Source organism: Heliangelus exortis, chromosome 20, assembly GCF_036169615.1.
Source record: "Heliangelus exortis chromosome 20, bHelExo1.hap1, whole genome shotgun sequence".
Lineage (NCBI taxonomy): Eukaryota > Metazoa > Chordata > Aves > Apodiformes > Trochilidae > Heliangelus > Heliangelus exortis.
The window spans coordinates 696,168-710,985 of NC_092441.1; the positions used below are offsets into that span (position 1 = coordinate 696,168).

Genomic DNA, 14,818 nt, shown 5'->3' on the forward strand with positions numbered 1-14,818 from the left:
GGGGTGGGGGTCAGACCGGTAGCAAACAACAGGGAGGCTCCGAAAGGGGAGCCACGAGCCAGCACTGCAAACACTAATAATAATAATATTATTAATAATAGTTCTAGAATAGCAGTTTTTCCAGTGAGCCTGCTGGCGACCTTGTGACTCCTCGTGCAGGACAGCAGCACTGTGCTTGTTTTACAGCCAGAGGCATCGGGCTTGGCTGGGGGGCTGGTCTGTCTGAGCCCCGGTGGTCACACTCAGCTCACAGCCCATCACCAGGTGTCCCCCACAGCCTGTACAGAGCAGGATGCTTGTAGAGCTGGACCCAGCTTGGTTCCCAGACTACGTGGAGTTTCTAGTGAGCAACCTCCGGCTGTGAATCCTTACCTAACGACTGACTTTTGCCTCAGATGTCAAAGGGAATTAATTCAGCCCCTGATCCCATAGACAGCATGTCAGGGAGATGGGCTTAATCAAAGGAGGAAAATACCGCTCTGGCCGAAGGCTGAGCCCTGCTAGGAAGATTTCCATTGCCCCTGAAATCAGACCGTTTGTTGTTAGGTATGCCCTGGAGAAATTCTTTTCACTCCGAGGGAGAGGGGGAGGACCAGAAAAAAGAAAGCACTCAACAATGTGCTTCTTCAGTCACACTGTATTCACATCACAGAACATCCTCTGAAGTCAGGCTCTGAGTACCGCAGGAACCGGGAGAAACCCCCTCCCTGGCCCTGCTTCTCCATCCTCCCCCTCATCCCCTCTCCCCGGACACCCACACACGGGTCCGGGACTGGACCTTGCTCCTGTCACAGCCCTCGCTGCGTGTCCCGTAGTCCCGGAGCAGTACCGGTAGCCAGCGAGCGGTGGCTCCCGAGCCGCGCTCACCGTCCGGTGCCCCCCCAGGGAACCCGGTACCGGTGGGGGGTGAACCTGGGACCCACCTCTGACGGTCGCCGAGGTCGGAGCGCTGCCCAGCACCCGGCACCCATCGCAGCTCCGGCTACACCAGGACACGCGGGGTTGCACCAGGAGATGATGCCCTGGAGATCCATGTAACACATTCACTTAAACCTTCCAGTCCTTTCCTCCCCTCTAACACAATCCCGCAATGAGGGATGCTTCAAAGCTCCGGGGTGAGGCAGATTCTTGCTCACCCCACCCCTACCCCCTGTGGGCGCGAGAAGATTTAACCCCACAGACACGCACATCACTGACAGTCCGAACCAGCCACTTGTCCCCTGGACAGGATCCAGACCAGCCTTTCCCTGACAAACCCCGGAATCCAGAAGACACTGACAAATTTTGTGTCTTTCTTCAAGCCTTTCCCAGCCCCTCCCGTTGCAGCTTGCACCTCATCCACTTTCACCACGCGATGTTTCCAGCAGACGTTCACCCCACAGACAAAGCCCTATGTGGCCTTGCCAAAAAACCCGGCACTGGTTCGTGCTGGTGGCTGCAGCAGCTTCCCCACGCTCAGCCCAGCTCCCTGCTCTGCCCATGCTACATCTCCCCCCGCCGTCCCTCTCAGACCCACTAATTCATCCCCCCGCCCTCCTCCCGGGCTGGGGGTCACACAGCAGGCAGGGCCCCGCTGGGTATTGCATCCCAATTTGCTATGCATTTCCACACCATTTGCTTCCCTTTCTTTTTCCTGCACTAGAAAGACGCTTGCTGCCCAGGGGTCCCCACTGCTCCAAGATGGTAACAGCACAACAAACATATACATACACGTATTTATTTATGGCATACACACAGTCCGCAGGAAAACCGCTGCCTCTTCAAGTGCCTGCTCTGGGGGGATGACACGTGTTCCTACAATTCCCACACACGGCCACGGGGCCCCGGACACGAGGTGCTCGCTGACCACCCCACCCTGCAAGATGCATGGCTCCAAACCCCACCGCACTCGGCTGCGGTGCCCAAATGATATGCAGATCTCTGTGCTTCAATTGGCTGATGCCTTGGGAAAACAACCACCATTTGCCCACAACAAACATGGCTCCCGTGGCCCAGCCGCTCCCCAGCCTGGCCCCAGCCTCATCCTTTGAAATCAGGAATATTACACGGGCTTGGCACCCCCTCAAGAACCTCCCAGCCAGGAGACACCCGAGCCCACAGCGCCAGGGGAAGCACGGGCACCCTGACAGTGCTGGGTCCAGGCACAATGACAGGGACCAGGCTCCCTGTAGAGCATCCACAGCCCTTACCCCCACCCTGTGCCCCCCCATCCGGGGGTCTTTGCTTTGCGGAACCCTCGGCAGCAACCACATCATCATCACTGGTACCCAGCCCGGCCCTGCCCCACTCACACCTGAAGCTCTGCTCACATGAAAGCTCCAAACCCTCGGACACACCAGAAGTGCCACAGATTTCATCGGGAAAGGTCTAGTCTTGGGGTGACCACCTTCCTCTGACAGCAAACCCCCACTATCGATACAACAGCATTCCTGGGATGTCTGACATAGTTGGGAAGAGCTACAAAATTATGTCCCACCAGATTAGTTCAGGAGACGGAGCCTCACTTTTAAGATGCCAAAGGCTTTCTCAGTGGCTGCTGAGTTCCTTGTCACTTAGCTTGGCTGGAGCTGGGGAATGTGGCAGCCAAGACATTTACTGCAAGTTCCCAAGTTCCTCCAAAAAGGTGAAGTCTCAGTCAGGGGATAGGGAATGCTGAATCCAGCCCCAGAGGGAGACGCAGGTTTTGCAGCAGCGGGTGGGCATCCCCTCCAGCCTCTGCAGCTCTGCCCAGCAAATCGCTGTCCCTCGGACAGTCGCCCCCTGTGCGACTCAGCAGAAAAGGAACATTCAGGACCTGCCACTTCCCGGTTTTCTCTTCCTAACGGCATCCCTGCTTGCTCTCACCACCCCTGCCTTTCCTGTGGGAGCTGGGGGCAGCAGCAACTGGGCAAGGCTAAAAGGCACCCATGAGCAGGGTTTTTTTTTTGGGGTTTTGGGGTTTTTTTTGTTTGTTTGTTTTTTGTGTTTTCTTTGTTGGTTTGTTGGGGTTTTTTTTATCACTAAAACATCCTGAAATGCCAAAGAACAAACTGGACAAAGCTGGGCCAGCACCCCCAGCACTGGGAAGGGGCAGACAGCTACACTTCCAGAATGCTAATTTTGCTATTGCTCAGACGAAGAAAAAATGCTCCTTCTTACAACGTAAAAAACTCACAAGATTTTAACATATAAACAAATACAGGATTTTAAAAATAATTATTCACTTCATGCTGTTGCAAATCTTCAAAGCCACAAGTTCAGACGTTTTTACTGCTAATGATTTGTTTTCTTCCCTTTTCTGAGTAAAAAAAAAAAAAAAAAAAAAAAAAAAAAAAAAAAAAAAGTGAGCTTTTTCATTTAACGACATCAAATAACGGGCAACCTGCAATCAGACTGAGAAAGCTGCCAGCCCAGAGCAGGGGGCAGCCAGGGTGTGTGCTTTGTGCTCCTGGAAACACCCGCCCTGCCCTGGCCATCACAAACAGCTTGCAAACTACACAAAACAACCTGCAGCTCCAAACTGGGGCAAACTGGCAGAAAGCACGGAGCCCCCTGCAGACCAGGATTTAAATCTCTGGGAGTCTGAGATGTCATGTCCAGGGAGCCCTTTCTCCCCTCAGTAGGCAAAGGGGACTCAGCTCCCCGTCGAGACAGAGGCAGGAGAAGCAGAAACGCAGGAGCCTTGGGGTTACACAGAGATAAGGAAACATGGGACATTTCAATTTCTCGGGGCTGGCCACAAGGGCTCAGGGACAAAGCCACAGGCACCACACATCACCCCCACTGAGACCCCAATGCCGAGGGCTGATCCCGTTTCGTATCCCGGTCTCTCCCAGCTCGGCAAGCAGGGAACAGAGCACCCCACTCCCCCCGGCCTCTCCTTCGTTCCAGGTGGGCAGAGAGCAGCAATCCTGACCCTGCCTCCTCGCGAGAACCTCAAGAACCCCAGCACCGAGGGGCCGGGAGAACAGCCCACCCGGCCTTCCCTGAATCTGGGCTCCTTTCCCTGGGGTGCCGGGGAGCCGGATCCCGGTGGCCGGGAGAGCCCCAGGCACAGTTGGTGCCTGTGCGCGGAGATGGAGAGGGGAACACCGCTGGGTTTCTGGTTCGGGTTTCTTTTGTTTTGTTTTTTTTTACTAAAATTTAAGACGTGCTGCACACAAAGAGCAAAGCTGATGAAAGGTAAATTAACTCTAAAGAAATTTTAAAAAGTGCGGTGCTGGGATATATTCCTGTGTCACCTTGAGTTATAAAAAAAACCCACCAAAAAAAAAAAAAAAAAAAAACACAAAAACAACAAACCAAAAAAAAAAACAACCACCAAAAACAAACCCAATCAAAACCCTTCTAAACAGTTCTCCTCCTGGCCAGTGAACAACCACAGCAATTGTAAAAAGAAAACAATCAAACGTGATAGCAGTCAACCAAGGACGATTACCGGTATGAACACAACACCCCAGCCACAGCCGCTGTCCTACCGACCCCAAGCCAGTCCCGCTCTGCTAACCAAGTGGCTGTCTCCACCTTCCATCATGCAGGGGCTCCCCAGCAGCCAGGTCATCGCCTGCAGCGGGACAGCCCAACGCGCCAGCCTGGAGCTCAAAACGCTTTTGCAAACCCAGCATCGCTTACCGGAGACGGCACAGACCGGGGCTGGCGCCAGGCCCCGTGCGCAGGACCCCCCATGGCCCGTCCTGGTCCCGCTCACTCCCCGCGCTCTGCGGGGCTACGGAAATTCATTTCCCTCTGGCTCCCGCACAGTTAATCGCAGGCTCCGGGCCCGCGGTTGTGAACTCCCTGAGGTGCTGACTCATCTTCTTCCATGCCTGTAAAGCACCATATTTCATTGCTCCACGCCCACCGCGCACAACCGCCGTGGAGTAGCTCCTCACGCCGCTTTGCACGCCCCGATGCCGTGCGGTGCCGCGGCGTGGGCCGGACCGCGGCGTGGACGGTACCGCACCTCGTTCGTTAGCCAAACCGTTCGTTAGCACGGCCCGGTGGCGGGGAAAGGATTTTGGGCCAGGCCGTACCTGGCTCCCAGCCTGCGAACAGACACCGCGCGATGGTTGCGGCCACCGCCGACGCCCTCCCAGGAAATGCGCTTTATTCCACTAAAACCAACCATGGCAGAGCCACACAAGTGCTGCCGCCACCCGCTCCGACCCGGCAGGGGCCGGGGGGGCTGCGCGGGACCTGCCCCCGGCCCGCGCCCTCCCCGCTGCTTTGTCCGCGGGAGGGACCTCGGCTTTGCAGCCGGAGACCGGATCTCTGCAGACAAGACCGGGCAGGGGATACCCCCCTATGCTCCGCGCTGCCGAACCCCCGCGCTGTTATGCCGCCCCCGCCGTGCTCAGGGGAACAAAGCCCCGGGCCGGTCTGTCCCCATTGTCCCCTCTCCGGCCGGGCAGTGGCCGCCCCCCGCGCGGGCAGGAAGGGGAGGGGTCGCGCGCAGACAATGCCTCTCCCCCCCCTCACCCCCACGGCCGGTCCGCCCCGCCCTCCGCTCCCCATTGGCCAACGGGGAATTTGGGGAGCCCCCCTCTCTCCTCCTCCTCCTCTCGCCCGTTCCCCCCCCCTCCTCCCGCCGGGGGCGCGCACGCCGCATTGTGCCGGGGGGCGCGCGGGGATGGGGGGGCGGGGGCGCGCGCAGCCGCCGTCGGGGGCGCGCCCGGGGGCTCCCCTTGTGTGTGCGTGTGCGTGCGTGCGGGGCCGGGGCCATGGAGGAGCTGAGCAGCGTGGGAGAGCAGGTCTTCGCCGCGGAGTGCATCCTCAGCAAGCGGCTCCGCAAGGTGGGACCCGCCGCCCCCCCCCGCCGCCCCCCTCTCCCCCGACCTCCCCCCTCGGCAGCCGCTAACGCGCCTCTCCCCGTCTCTCTCCGCAGGGCAAGCTGGAGTACCTGGTCAAGTGGCGAGGCTGGTCCTCCAAGTGAGCGGGGCTGCGGGATGCGGTGCGCGGTGCGGTGCGCGGAACGGTGCGCGGCCGCGGGGGTACCGCCCGCCCGGTCGCTTTTGTTCGGGTCGCGCCGCTCCTTTTGTTTACAAATAAGCGCGGCCGCGGCCCGGCCCTCCCCGCTGCCGCGTGGGGCTTCGCTCCCCCCACCCCCCCTAGACCGGGAACCTAGACCCTAGACACCCCCCGGCGGGCAGGCACCGGCCCCACACCCCCCCTGATGAAACCGGAGCTTCCCCGGGATGCGCGGAGCATTCCGCGGCGGCGTGGCCGCCCCCTCACCTATCTGCCCCCTCCCCCGGCCCGTTCTCCCCTACCCGCTTCGCCGGGGGTACCGGCCCTCGGTGCAGGGATGCCCCGCTCTCCGCTGGTCCAGCGCCGCGTGCCCACGAGGGGCCCGTTTGGTTTGGGATGAACTCCCCGGTACCGGGGGCGGTGGGGAGCACCGGCCCCGCGCTCTCGCCCAGTCCGTGTCTTCTGTTGCAGGCACAACAGCTGGGAGCCCGAGGAGAACATCCTTGATCCAAGACTCCTCCTTGCTTTCCAAAAGAAGTGAGCAAACGATAAATATTTCTTACCGAACGATAAAGTCAATTAACTTCTAATTGGCTGCGCGTGCGGGGGAAGTTGTGGAAACAACAGGCTAAAGGTGGCCGTGCCTTTTATGGCCCAGACCTTTTGTTCACCTCCTGAAATCACAGACCAGGTCCATCCACCTTGGACACGTTTCTCCCCGGGCTGGGTAAACATGGAGGGTTCATGGCCCAGTCCACAATCCAGTTTGGCTCCGGTTCCACACCAGGAGCACGGCAGGGATTTGGCTCTCATCAGCCGTCCCCTAGTTGGGCTCTTGCTGTGCTTGGGGGGGGAATGCAGGTCCCAGAGGGGAGACTGCACCTGGGACTGCAAAAACAGTGATCTCGGAAGGCCCCAAAATGTACATTGGGAGGGCACGGCTATGAGAGGGTGAGGAGGTAATGGGTGGGATAAAATGGTGTCCAATGTCGGGGCTGCTGCCCGGAGCTGAGTGGAGCACAGCGATTGTTCCACAGCTATTGTACACCAGGAACCACACATGGAGGTGAAAAAGTAGCCAGCTGGCTACAGCAAGCATAGCACTGCCAAGTATTTTGGCTCCATATTAATAAAAATTATTAAAGTTTATGACAGGATTTAATTATAACTTGTTTCTGGATCCTTTTTTTTTTTTTTTTTTTTTTTTTTAGGAATGGAACCTAGTGGCTAGCGCAGGCAGTGTGGTGTTTAATTAGCTGTGTGTGTTATACCTTAATGCTCCTTGTTAAACAAAGAAATACAGAATAGTATAGTGACCTGAAAACACTCACCTTAGGCTCTGTGTGGCCACTGGCCTGGGCCACCACATCCACAGCAGGAGATGCAGAAGATGTGAAATGAGCCCAGCAAAGGAGAGAACTATCTTTCCTTTCCCATCTGCTCCAGTAAATCAGGGCAGATGCCTGCTGCTGAGCCAGCTGACCACCCCGACCTCCAGACAGCTGTCCTTGGTCTCAGCCCACAATTTTTCTAACCTTTTCCTCACTCTGTAGTTCTTTTCTCTTGCATTGCCTCCATGGCCCCAGTCTTCCAGTGACCTGTGGCCAGTCCCAAAGAGCAAGCAGTCCAGGTGCCACATGGGGAAGGTTGAAAAGCACCATGTTCTGGATTTCTGTACAGTTCTCGGGGCTTTTCAGCATGGGTTCAAGTAAGTGATCAAGCTCAGATCCCGTAAGATTGTCACATGTCAGTAAGGGCTAAGGACACGTCCCAGCTGGTGCTCAGAGATAACAGCATCCCAATGGCAGAAGAAAGGGAGGAACTAGGATGATCGTGGATGTTTCTTGCTTCCCTGAAAACACTGTCCTACTCGTTGCTTTTTCAGGGAACACGAAAAAGAAGTGCAGAATCGGAAGAGGGGGAAGCGGCCCAGGGGCAGACCCAGGAAACACGTGGTGAGTCCTGGTGGTGGAAATCCACAACTGGGACAGCACTGGAGAGGCTCTGGCTGTGGAAGGCAGCAGTCAGCTTCTGTCTGCCAGTGGGGTACAGTGGGTGCTCACCCTCCAGAGGATGGCAAGGACACCGATGCTGCAGACCCCATGTTAGGGGCTTTGAAGATTGTGGTGATGGGTGGGTTGATGGGGAGGACATCTCTTCATCACTGCTTTTGGCAGGATAAAAAGAGATTCCTAGCACCAGGGTCCTGCCTGCCATTTAAGCCTGGTTGGTTTTGTGTTGTACACTCCTTAACTCATTTTATGGCAGAGGATGAGCAGATCAACTAAAGTGGAGTGGAGAATGAGCCTGCTTGTGTCTGAGGCACTTGGCCAGGCAACACTGAAGGATTTGCAGTGGCCAGAATCATTCTTTGGTGACCTGTGTTAACTCTTTCCCTGCCTCTCTCCATTGCTTCACAGGAACCAGAGATGCCTGCAAAAACTAAGTCAAGTAGCTCTTCCTCCTCCACATCCTCCTCTTCCTCCTCCTCTGATGAAGAGGATGAAAGTGACCTGGAAGCAAAGAGAGGTCCCCGCAGCAGAGAGACTCATCCAGTACCTCAGAAGAAAGCTCAGATCTTGGTGGCAAAGCCCGACATGAAAGATGCTTCCAGGAAGAAGCGTGGGCGAAAACCTCTTCCCCCAGAGCAGAAAGCAGCTCGAAGGACAGTGAACCTGACAAAGGTGCTGAAAACATCCCGGAAAGAGGTTGGTGGCAGCAGCAAGCTGCCGGGAAAGCTGCAGCCCCAGCACAGCACACAGGGCTCAGGCATGGCCTTGCTGAAGGACCCACCAGGAGCTTTGGCTGGGCTCAGCACAGGAGGTTCAGCTGCAGAGAACCTTCCCAACATGATGAAAAGTGGTTCAACCAGCCCCAGCCGGGCCATCAGCTGGCAGAGCTCCATCGTGCACTACATGAACAGGATGTCCCAAAGCCAGAACTCGGCAGAGACCTCACCCCTGGGCAGGCTGGCACTGAAGGCCCAGGCATCCGGCAAGAGCAGCTTAGGGTTGGACTTAAAAATGAGGAACCAGAAAGGATCTGGGGAGCTTGGACTGAGCATGCCAGGACCCAAGGCTGCCAAAGCTCCCGGCAGCGGCGCTGGAGGGGACCAGAAATCAGGGTTTCCTGCAGGAGGCCAAGTGATGCACAATGGCAGCAAGACACCAGCAAGCTCGTCTGGGGCCAGTAACCAGCCAGCCTCCAGCCAGGAGCTGAACCTCCAAGCCCTGAACTTGCAGAGTGTCAAAAATGGTCCGAGTGGGGCCAGTGGGAGCAGCCTCCCTCGCCACCTCTGCAGCACCCTGGCCAAAGGTGGTGGCACAGCCCCCAGTGGGAAGGGCAGCGTGGCGGGCGCCGGGGTGAACGCTGCTGGCACTGGTACTCTCTCAGGGGGGGATGGCAGCAAGAGTGAGAAGCACCGAGCAGGGGACAGGGACTTGGCCAAAACCAGCACGCAGGAGGGGCACGCAGCCACGGAGAACCGCAAGCCGGCCACGCTTTCCGAAATGAGCACAGGCGAGGAGACCAGCTCGGATTCGGACCGGGATTCGGCATCCTTCCCAGGCGTGGGTCAGAACATGTCTGTCTCTATCCAGACCAGCCAGGACTGGAAACCCACCCGCAGCCTGATTGAGCATGTCTTTGTCACTGATGTCACCGCTAACCTGATCACTGTGACGGTCAAGGAGTCCCCCACCAGTGTTGGGTTTTTCAACCTACGGCAATACTGAGCCCAGGAGCAGGAGAGGAGGGACAGGGTCCTTCATCTTCTCCCTCAGCTTTGCCCAGCTCTTCCATCAGGTTTTTCTTTCTTCAAGTGAACTCAGAGACCTCATGAGACCTGCTGGGACTTGTGTCCAGAGAGGCTTGAGAAAGCCACAGTGAAACCTGCTCAGAACTGCCAGCAGGCCAGTGGATCCCTCCTAGCTTCTCTCCATCTTCTCCAGAGCTGCTGTCCCAAGTGGAAGTGGCAGATGTCATTCTCTGGGCACAGGGGCACCTGGTGCTGCTGGGGGTGACAGGCTGGCAAATTTTGAGCCAGGCTTCACTGTACATGGGTTTCTTTGCTTTACAGCTTGAAATGGCAGATTATGAGGTCTGTGTCTCTCTGGCAGCAGGGAGAGGCTGTGGAGCTGCCATGGGCCAGGCTTATCCTCAAGAGAGGGAAAGCAGATCCTTTTCTTTCCTCTGGGCTCCCTGTCAATCCATCTGTGAGACGTTGGGAGTCACAAATCAATCCAAATGCGACCACCACTGCACCCAGTCCTTGGGGGTTTGGGGTGGCTGCACACGGGGGCTTTCAGGGTATGCTCAGCCCAGCCACCCCCCTGGGCGAGGTCACTTCCAATGATGGTGAAGTCCATGACATTTTCGTTGTGGTTTCCAGATGATAGGGAAATATTGTTTACATTTTTTATTAAGGAAAAATCCTTTTTTCTTTTTTTCTTTTTCTTTTTTTTTCTTTTTTTTTTTTTTTTTTTTTTGAGGGAGGGGAGCAAACCCAGTCTAGAGCAGACTGAATCCCAGATGCTATTGGTGATATGGGCTTCAAAGGTGCCTCTTTTAGAGCAGGGGGCAGTTGGCAGCAGGCATCTCCTTGCCACCCAGAGAGGAGGGCTTTGCCAAGGCTGGGAGTCAGCAGGAGCCACTGGCTTCTTCACAGTGACTTGATCTTTAGAGGAAAGCAAAGCCTAAATTGCCATGCAGCCTGGGGAGCCCCAGCACCTCTGCCTTGTCCCGGCATCACCAGCCTCTTCCCCTTCTACAGGCTTCAGGTGTTCATTGGGACCCAGATGGGGAGTATATTTTTAAGTCTTGCCAAACACATGAACCCTTCCCACAGCAGGTAGGTTGGGACTGGGACTGCCCAGTGTCTGCCAGATCAGTGCTGGAGTTCAGGTAAAAAAAGCAGGGCCTGGGCAGAGCCAGGGGTGAGCCAACACCCCCTGGGTTTGACTCATGCTGAGCATCCGTGAGTTTCTGCAGCCATAGGTCTCAGAAACTGGTTGAGGACATCTGTGTGGATGGTCTGGAACAGTGGGAATGGGAAGGAGAGCAGGACCAGGCAGCAGGTGCCTCACACCTCTGGTTCTCCAAGGAGCGAGGGGGCTGGTGGCAGCCACTTGCCTTCATCCAGCCATCCTGGGTCAGAAGCTGGGTGTTCATTTTCGCTTGTAATTGCAAATGACTTTTTTACAGAGGTCTTTTTCCCCGAAAAAATTATCAGCAGCAGTAGTTCAGGCAGAGTTTAGTAGCTTTCGAGGTCATTTTAGTTCTGTCAGTGCTGAACTCCCTCCTCAGAGGAGATGGAAAGCAGTGTAGCAGGTCTCAGTGTGTGGCTCAGTGTCCCCAAGGGCTGTCCTGCCCATCTCCAGGAGAGCTGCTGGCTTTGTGTGTGAACAGGCACGGCTCCAGAGGTCACCCTTGCTGGGTGACACCCTGGATGAGCATCAGTGCAAAGATTAGTGGACCAAACTTGGGGCACAAGTGCTGCTGAAGCATCAGCCCATCCTCGAAGCATCAGCCCATGATTCTCAGGGGAAATGCAAAGCCAGCACCAGCTGCATGTGCTGCCTGGCTGGCCAAGGACTGTGGTTGTTCTCAAGTGGTGGCTGCAGCATCAACCAGAGGCTCCTGCTCTCCAGAGAAGCTCTCCCATAGCCTTGGCATTTGACCCCAGCTGTCCTGGGGCGTGGAGTTTGGTGGCTTGGAGCTGAGCACAGCGTTCTGCATGAGCTGGTAGCAAGCCAGGGTGAGTGGAATCACATCCAGATCTGGCAGGAGGACCTGTGCAGGCTTCTCAAAGCTCCAGCTCTGCCCAGGTGCAGCCAGGCAGCCTTGGGTGTCAGCCCTGCTCTGCTGTGTCATTCTGCCAGGCAGAGGGGAGAGGAGGGAGTGTTGGAGGAGGTTCCCAAGGAGAGATTCTTTCAAGCTCCACGATGCCAAAACTTCACAGTCTGTGCTGTTTACCTTCTAGTCTTGAACTTTGCCAAATGAGCCACCGTTGCTCTGAGCAGTCTGAGGAAGCCTCAGCCTTTGTCCACAGAAACAAGTGCTCCAGGCATGGTCTCTGCTGGGTGTGCATTTGTGCTGGGGATACGGGTGTTTAGGGATAAGAACCAAGGAATCCAGGAGCACTGGGGTAATGCTTTTTCCCACACCAAATGTTTGCTACTTGGCCTTTGCAAATCCAGACTGAATGACAATGTGCCTTCCGGGCCGTCCTTATCTCAGCTTTGTCTGCGACATCGGTCCCACAACAGGTTTGTGCCTATGCAAGCTGGGTGGTCACAGGGTCCTAGGGACAGCCATGACAGTGACAGGGAGAGGTCTCCTGTTCCCCAGCAGGACGCTCAGCTGTCAAGGAAAACCCTGCCACAGCGATGGAGGATGCCCACCTGAACCAGCCCAGCAGGGATGCTCGTGCTTGGAGCAATAGGATGTGGGGCTGGTATCTCCGAGGTGGAAAAAGCATCTGAGGATGCTCCAAGAAGATGTTGGGCACCAAGCAAGCATTCACAGAGGGTGCAGGAGACAAGATGTGACCACGGGTGCTATGTTTTGTGATGGTGGGTGCTGTGCTTGCTGTGCACTGGCTCCAAGACTGCTGCTCCATCCAGGGTCCTGTCGAAACTCACGTATTTCTTCATGGTGGGGGCTTGCTCTTGCTCCTGGCCAGGTGAAAGGTCGCTGGGTCTGAACCTGTATCCAGGGGAAGACATATCCCAGTGGTGATACCTTTCCTCCATGGCCCACTCTTCCTGGGTGCATCCCCTCCTGGTAGCAGCTGGACTCTGCTGTCACCACTTTGCTCTTGTGCCTTTTGCTCACCAGCTGGTCCGATTCCAAAGGTCTAAGGATGGTGAAAATAATAATCCAGAAATTTTACTGACCTTCAGCTCCTCCTGCTTCTTTGCCAGCCCATTCCCCATCCCGCATTTCTGGATCATGTTGGAGCAGAGGGTTCCTGTTGGGGTTGCCTCTGAAAGGCACATTATGTGAGTGATTCACTGTAATCTTTTGTGGATGGGGGCTGAAAGCAGCCACAGACCCTGTTTACCCATCAGTATGATTAGTATTCAAGGTCTACTTTTTTTTTTTCCCTCTCTTTTTTTTTTTTTTTTTTTTTTTTTTAAGTTTGCTGCTATGGGTCAGGGTGTTCAGCCATGTGTCAAACAGCCAATTAAACGTTTGTCACTTGTCATTTTCTAAGGGCTTTCCGATGTGGAAAGTCCTGCAGTATTTGTATTTTGAATGGATATTTTCTTCAGGCATAATCTGGTTAAGCAGACTTGTTGTTTTTCATTGGACTGGAAGAGGTGGCCAATTCAGCCATCTTCCCGAGAAACTTAGTCTATTTTTATATATATTTTGTACCAAAAAAACCCTGGAATTCGTGGAGGGTTGGGGATGGTTCAGGAGCTTCAGTTTGCGTTGGTTCTGTTCTGGGTGTGAAGGGCTCTGGAGACGGAGAGGTTTTTTTACTGAAAGAAACTGAGGGATGGGTGAGAACAATTGTTCTTGTAACTTTTGCCAGTCACCGGTCTGATTTGTATGTTTTAATTAAAGAGAGAGCCAAACCGTTCCTGTATGACACTTATAATTGCTTTAAACTACAGCTGTTTGTTTGCTTTTATTTTGAGAGAACAAAAGTTGGAGATGTTATTACCCTGGGAAAGCGCAAGGGCTTTGTCGAGCAGGACAAGCTCCCGGCCACAGTCCCCGCTCCCGGGGCCCCCAGCACCCTCCGGCACCTCGCCGGGTGTTTTCTAGTGCTCCTGGACACTAATGCTAGTGCTGAGCCCCCCCCTCTGGGCTGCTTTTAATTTATTTGCAGGAAGACTCTAGGAGATGGTTACGTCGGGTGGGTGTTTTGTTTTGTATAACTTTTCCATTACTCTTTCTAGGATATCAATAAATATTTTTTTAAACTTTTCAGCCTGGTGTAGTCACTGCTCTGGGAGTCTGACACCCCTCCCCAGCTCCGAGTACCGCCTGGGTGTGTCTCCCACCCCCCGGGCTACCGCTGCCCTGTGAAACCGCCTAACCCCCCCTGCCCATCTCCGAAGTGCGGTGCTCCTGCCGCTGCCCAAGATCCGAGGGGAACCGGAGTCCAGCAACCACCCCCCACTCCTCTCCCCGAGGGTCCGGGCCGTTCCGCGGCCCGCCCCGAGCCCCGGTTCCTACCGCGCGGATGTATCGGATCCTCGGGCTCCTCTGCGGCTGAAGCTGCGCCTGCCCGGGTTGGGGGTCCCAGGTGGTTCCTTTCTGCACTGGCCCCGCCCGGCCGCCCCCACCTGCGGGCCGGGACCCGCCCTGGGGCTGGGCCGGCCTGGGAGGGCTCTGGGCGGCAGCGGTACAGCCATCCTCCCACTGCGGCGTGGCTGGGTCAAGCGACCCGCGGGTCTCTGCCGTCGGGGCTGCCGTCGGGAGGGAGCAGAGTCCAGGGAGGGGCGCGCAGCCGCCCCGGCACTCAGTGTAGGGGGGGAGGAATGGCTTCTGCGGGACGGATCCGGGGGCTCCATCAGCCCGTGCCCCCCACCACCGCTACCACCCCCTTCCCTCTGCGTCCGCCCCGCCGGGGGCCCCGCCGCGGCCCGTGTGAAAGGGCCCCCCCGCTGGGCTGGGGGAGAAAGGCGCCATTGTGCGTCTCTTTCTCCCGCTCCTCCTCGCCTCGCATTTTCCGCGCCCAGGCGCTGACAGCTCCCATAATGCGGGGCCGCGCCTGTCACCGGCCGAGCGCGGAAAGGAGGTTAATGAGGACACAGCTCAAAAAACGACCAACACCCACCCCCATCCCGCGCTCCCCTCCGCCTGCGTGGCTGGGGCAAATTTGAATACAAAGGCCGTGATCGGCTGCAGGGGCAGC

At 56.3% G+C, this 14,818-nt stretch overlaps 2 protein-coding genes across 4 annotated transcripts in view; one reads left to right on the forward strand and one right to left on the reverse strand.

Annotated features, from left to right (window-relative positions):
- The window catches only part of RBFOX3 (RNA binding fox-1 homolog 3), a 137,173-nt gene extending 132,241 nt beyond the window's left edge, over positions 1-4,932 (reverse strand). Inside the window, exon 1 of one of the 3 annotated variants that reach the window (XM_071764613.1) lies at positions 4,612-4,924. The gene's annotated coding sequence lies outside the window, so the exon portion shown is untranslated. Of the gene's footprint in view, positions 1-4,611 lie in introns of all 3 variants that reach the window. The other 2 variants (XM_071764621.1, XM_071764607.1) reach the window with 2 other exon arrangements.
- Positions 4,933-5,658: 726 nt separating this feature from the next.
- On the forward strand, positions 5,659-11,649 carry CBX2 (chromobox 2). Its single transcript, XM_071764594.1, has 6 exons — positions 5,659-5,771; positions 5,864-5,907; positions 6,418-6,483; positions 7,832-7,901; positions 8,367-10,925; positions 11,048-11,649. The coding sequence occupies exons 1-5, from the start codon at positions 5,700-5,702 to the stop codon at positions 9,678-9,680; spliced, it is 1,566 nt and encodes a 521-aa protein (XP_071620695.1). The 5' UTR covers positions 5,659-5,699; the 3' UTR covers positions 9,681-10,925; positions 11,048-11,649.
- The last annotated feature ends 3,169 nt before the right edge of the window (positions 11,650-14,818 follow it).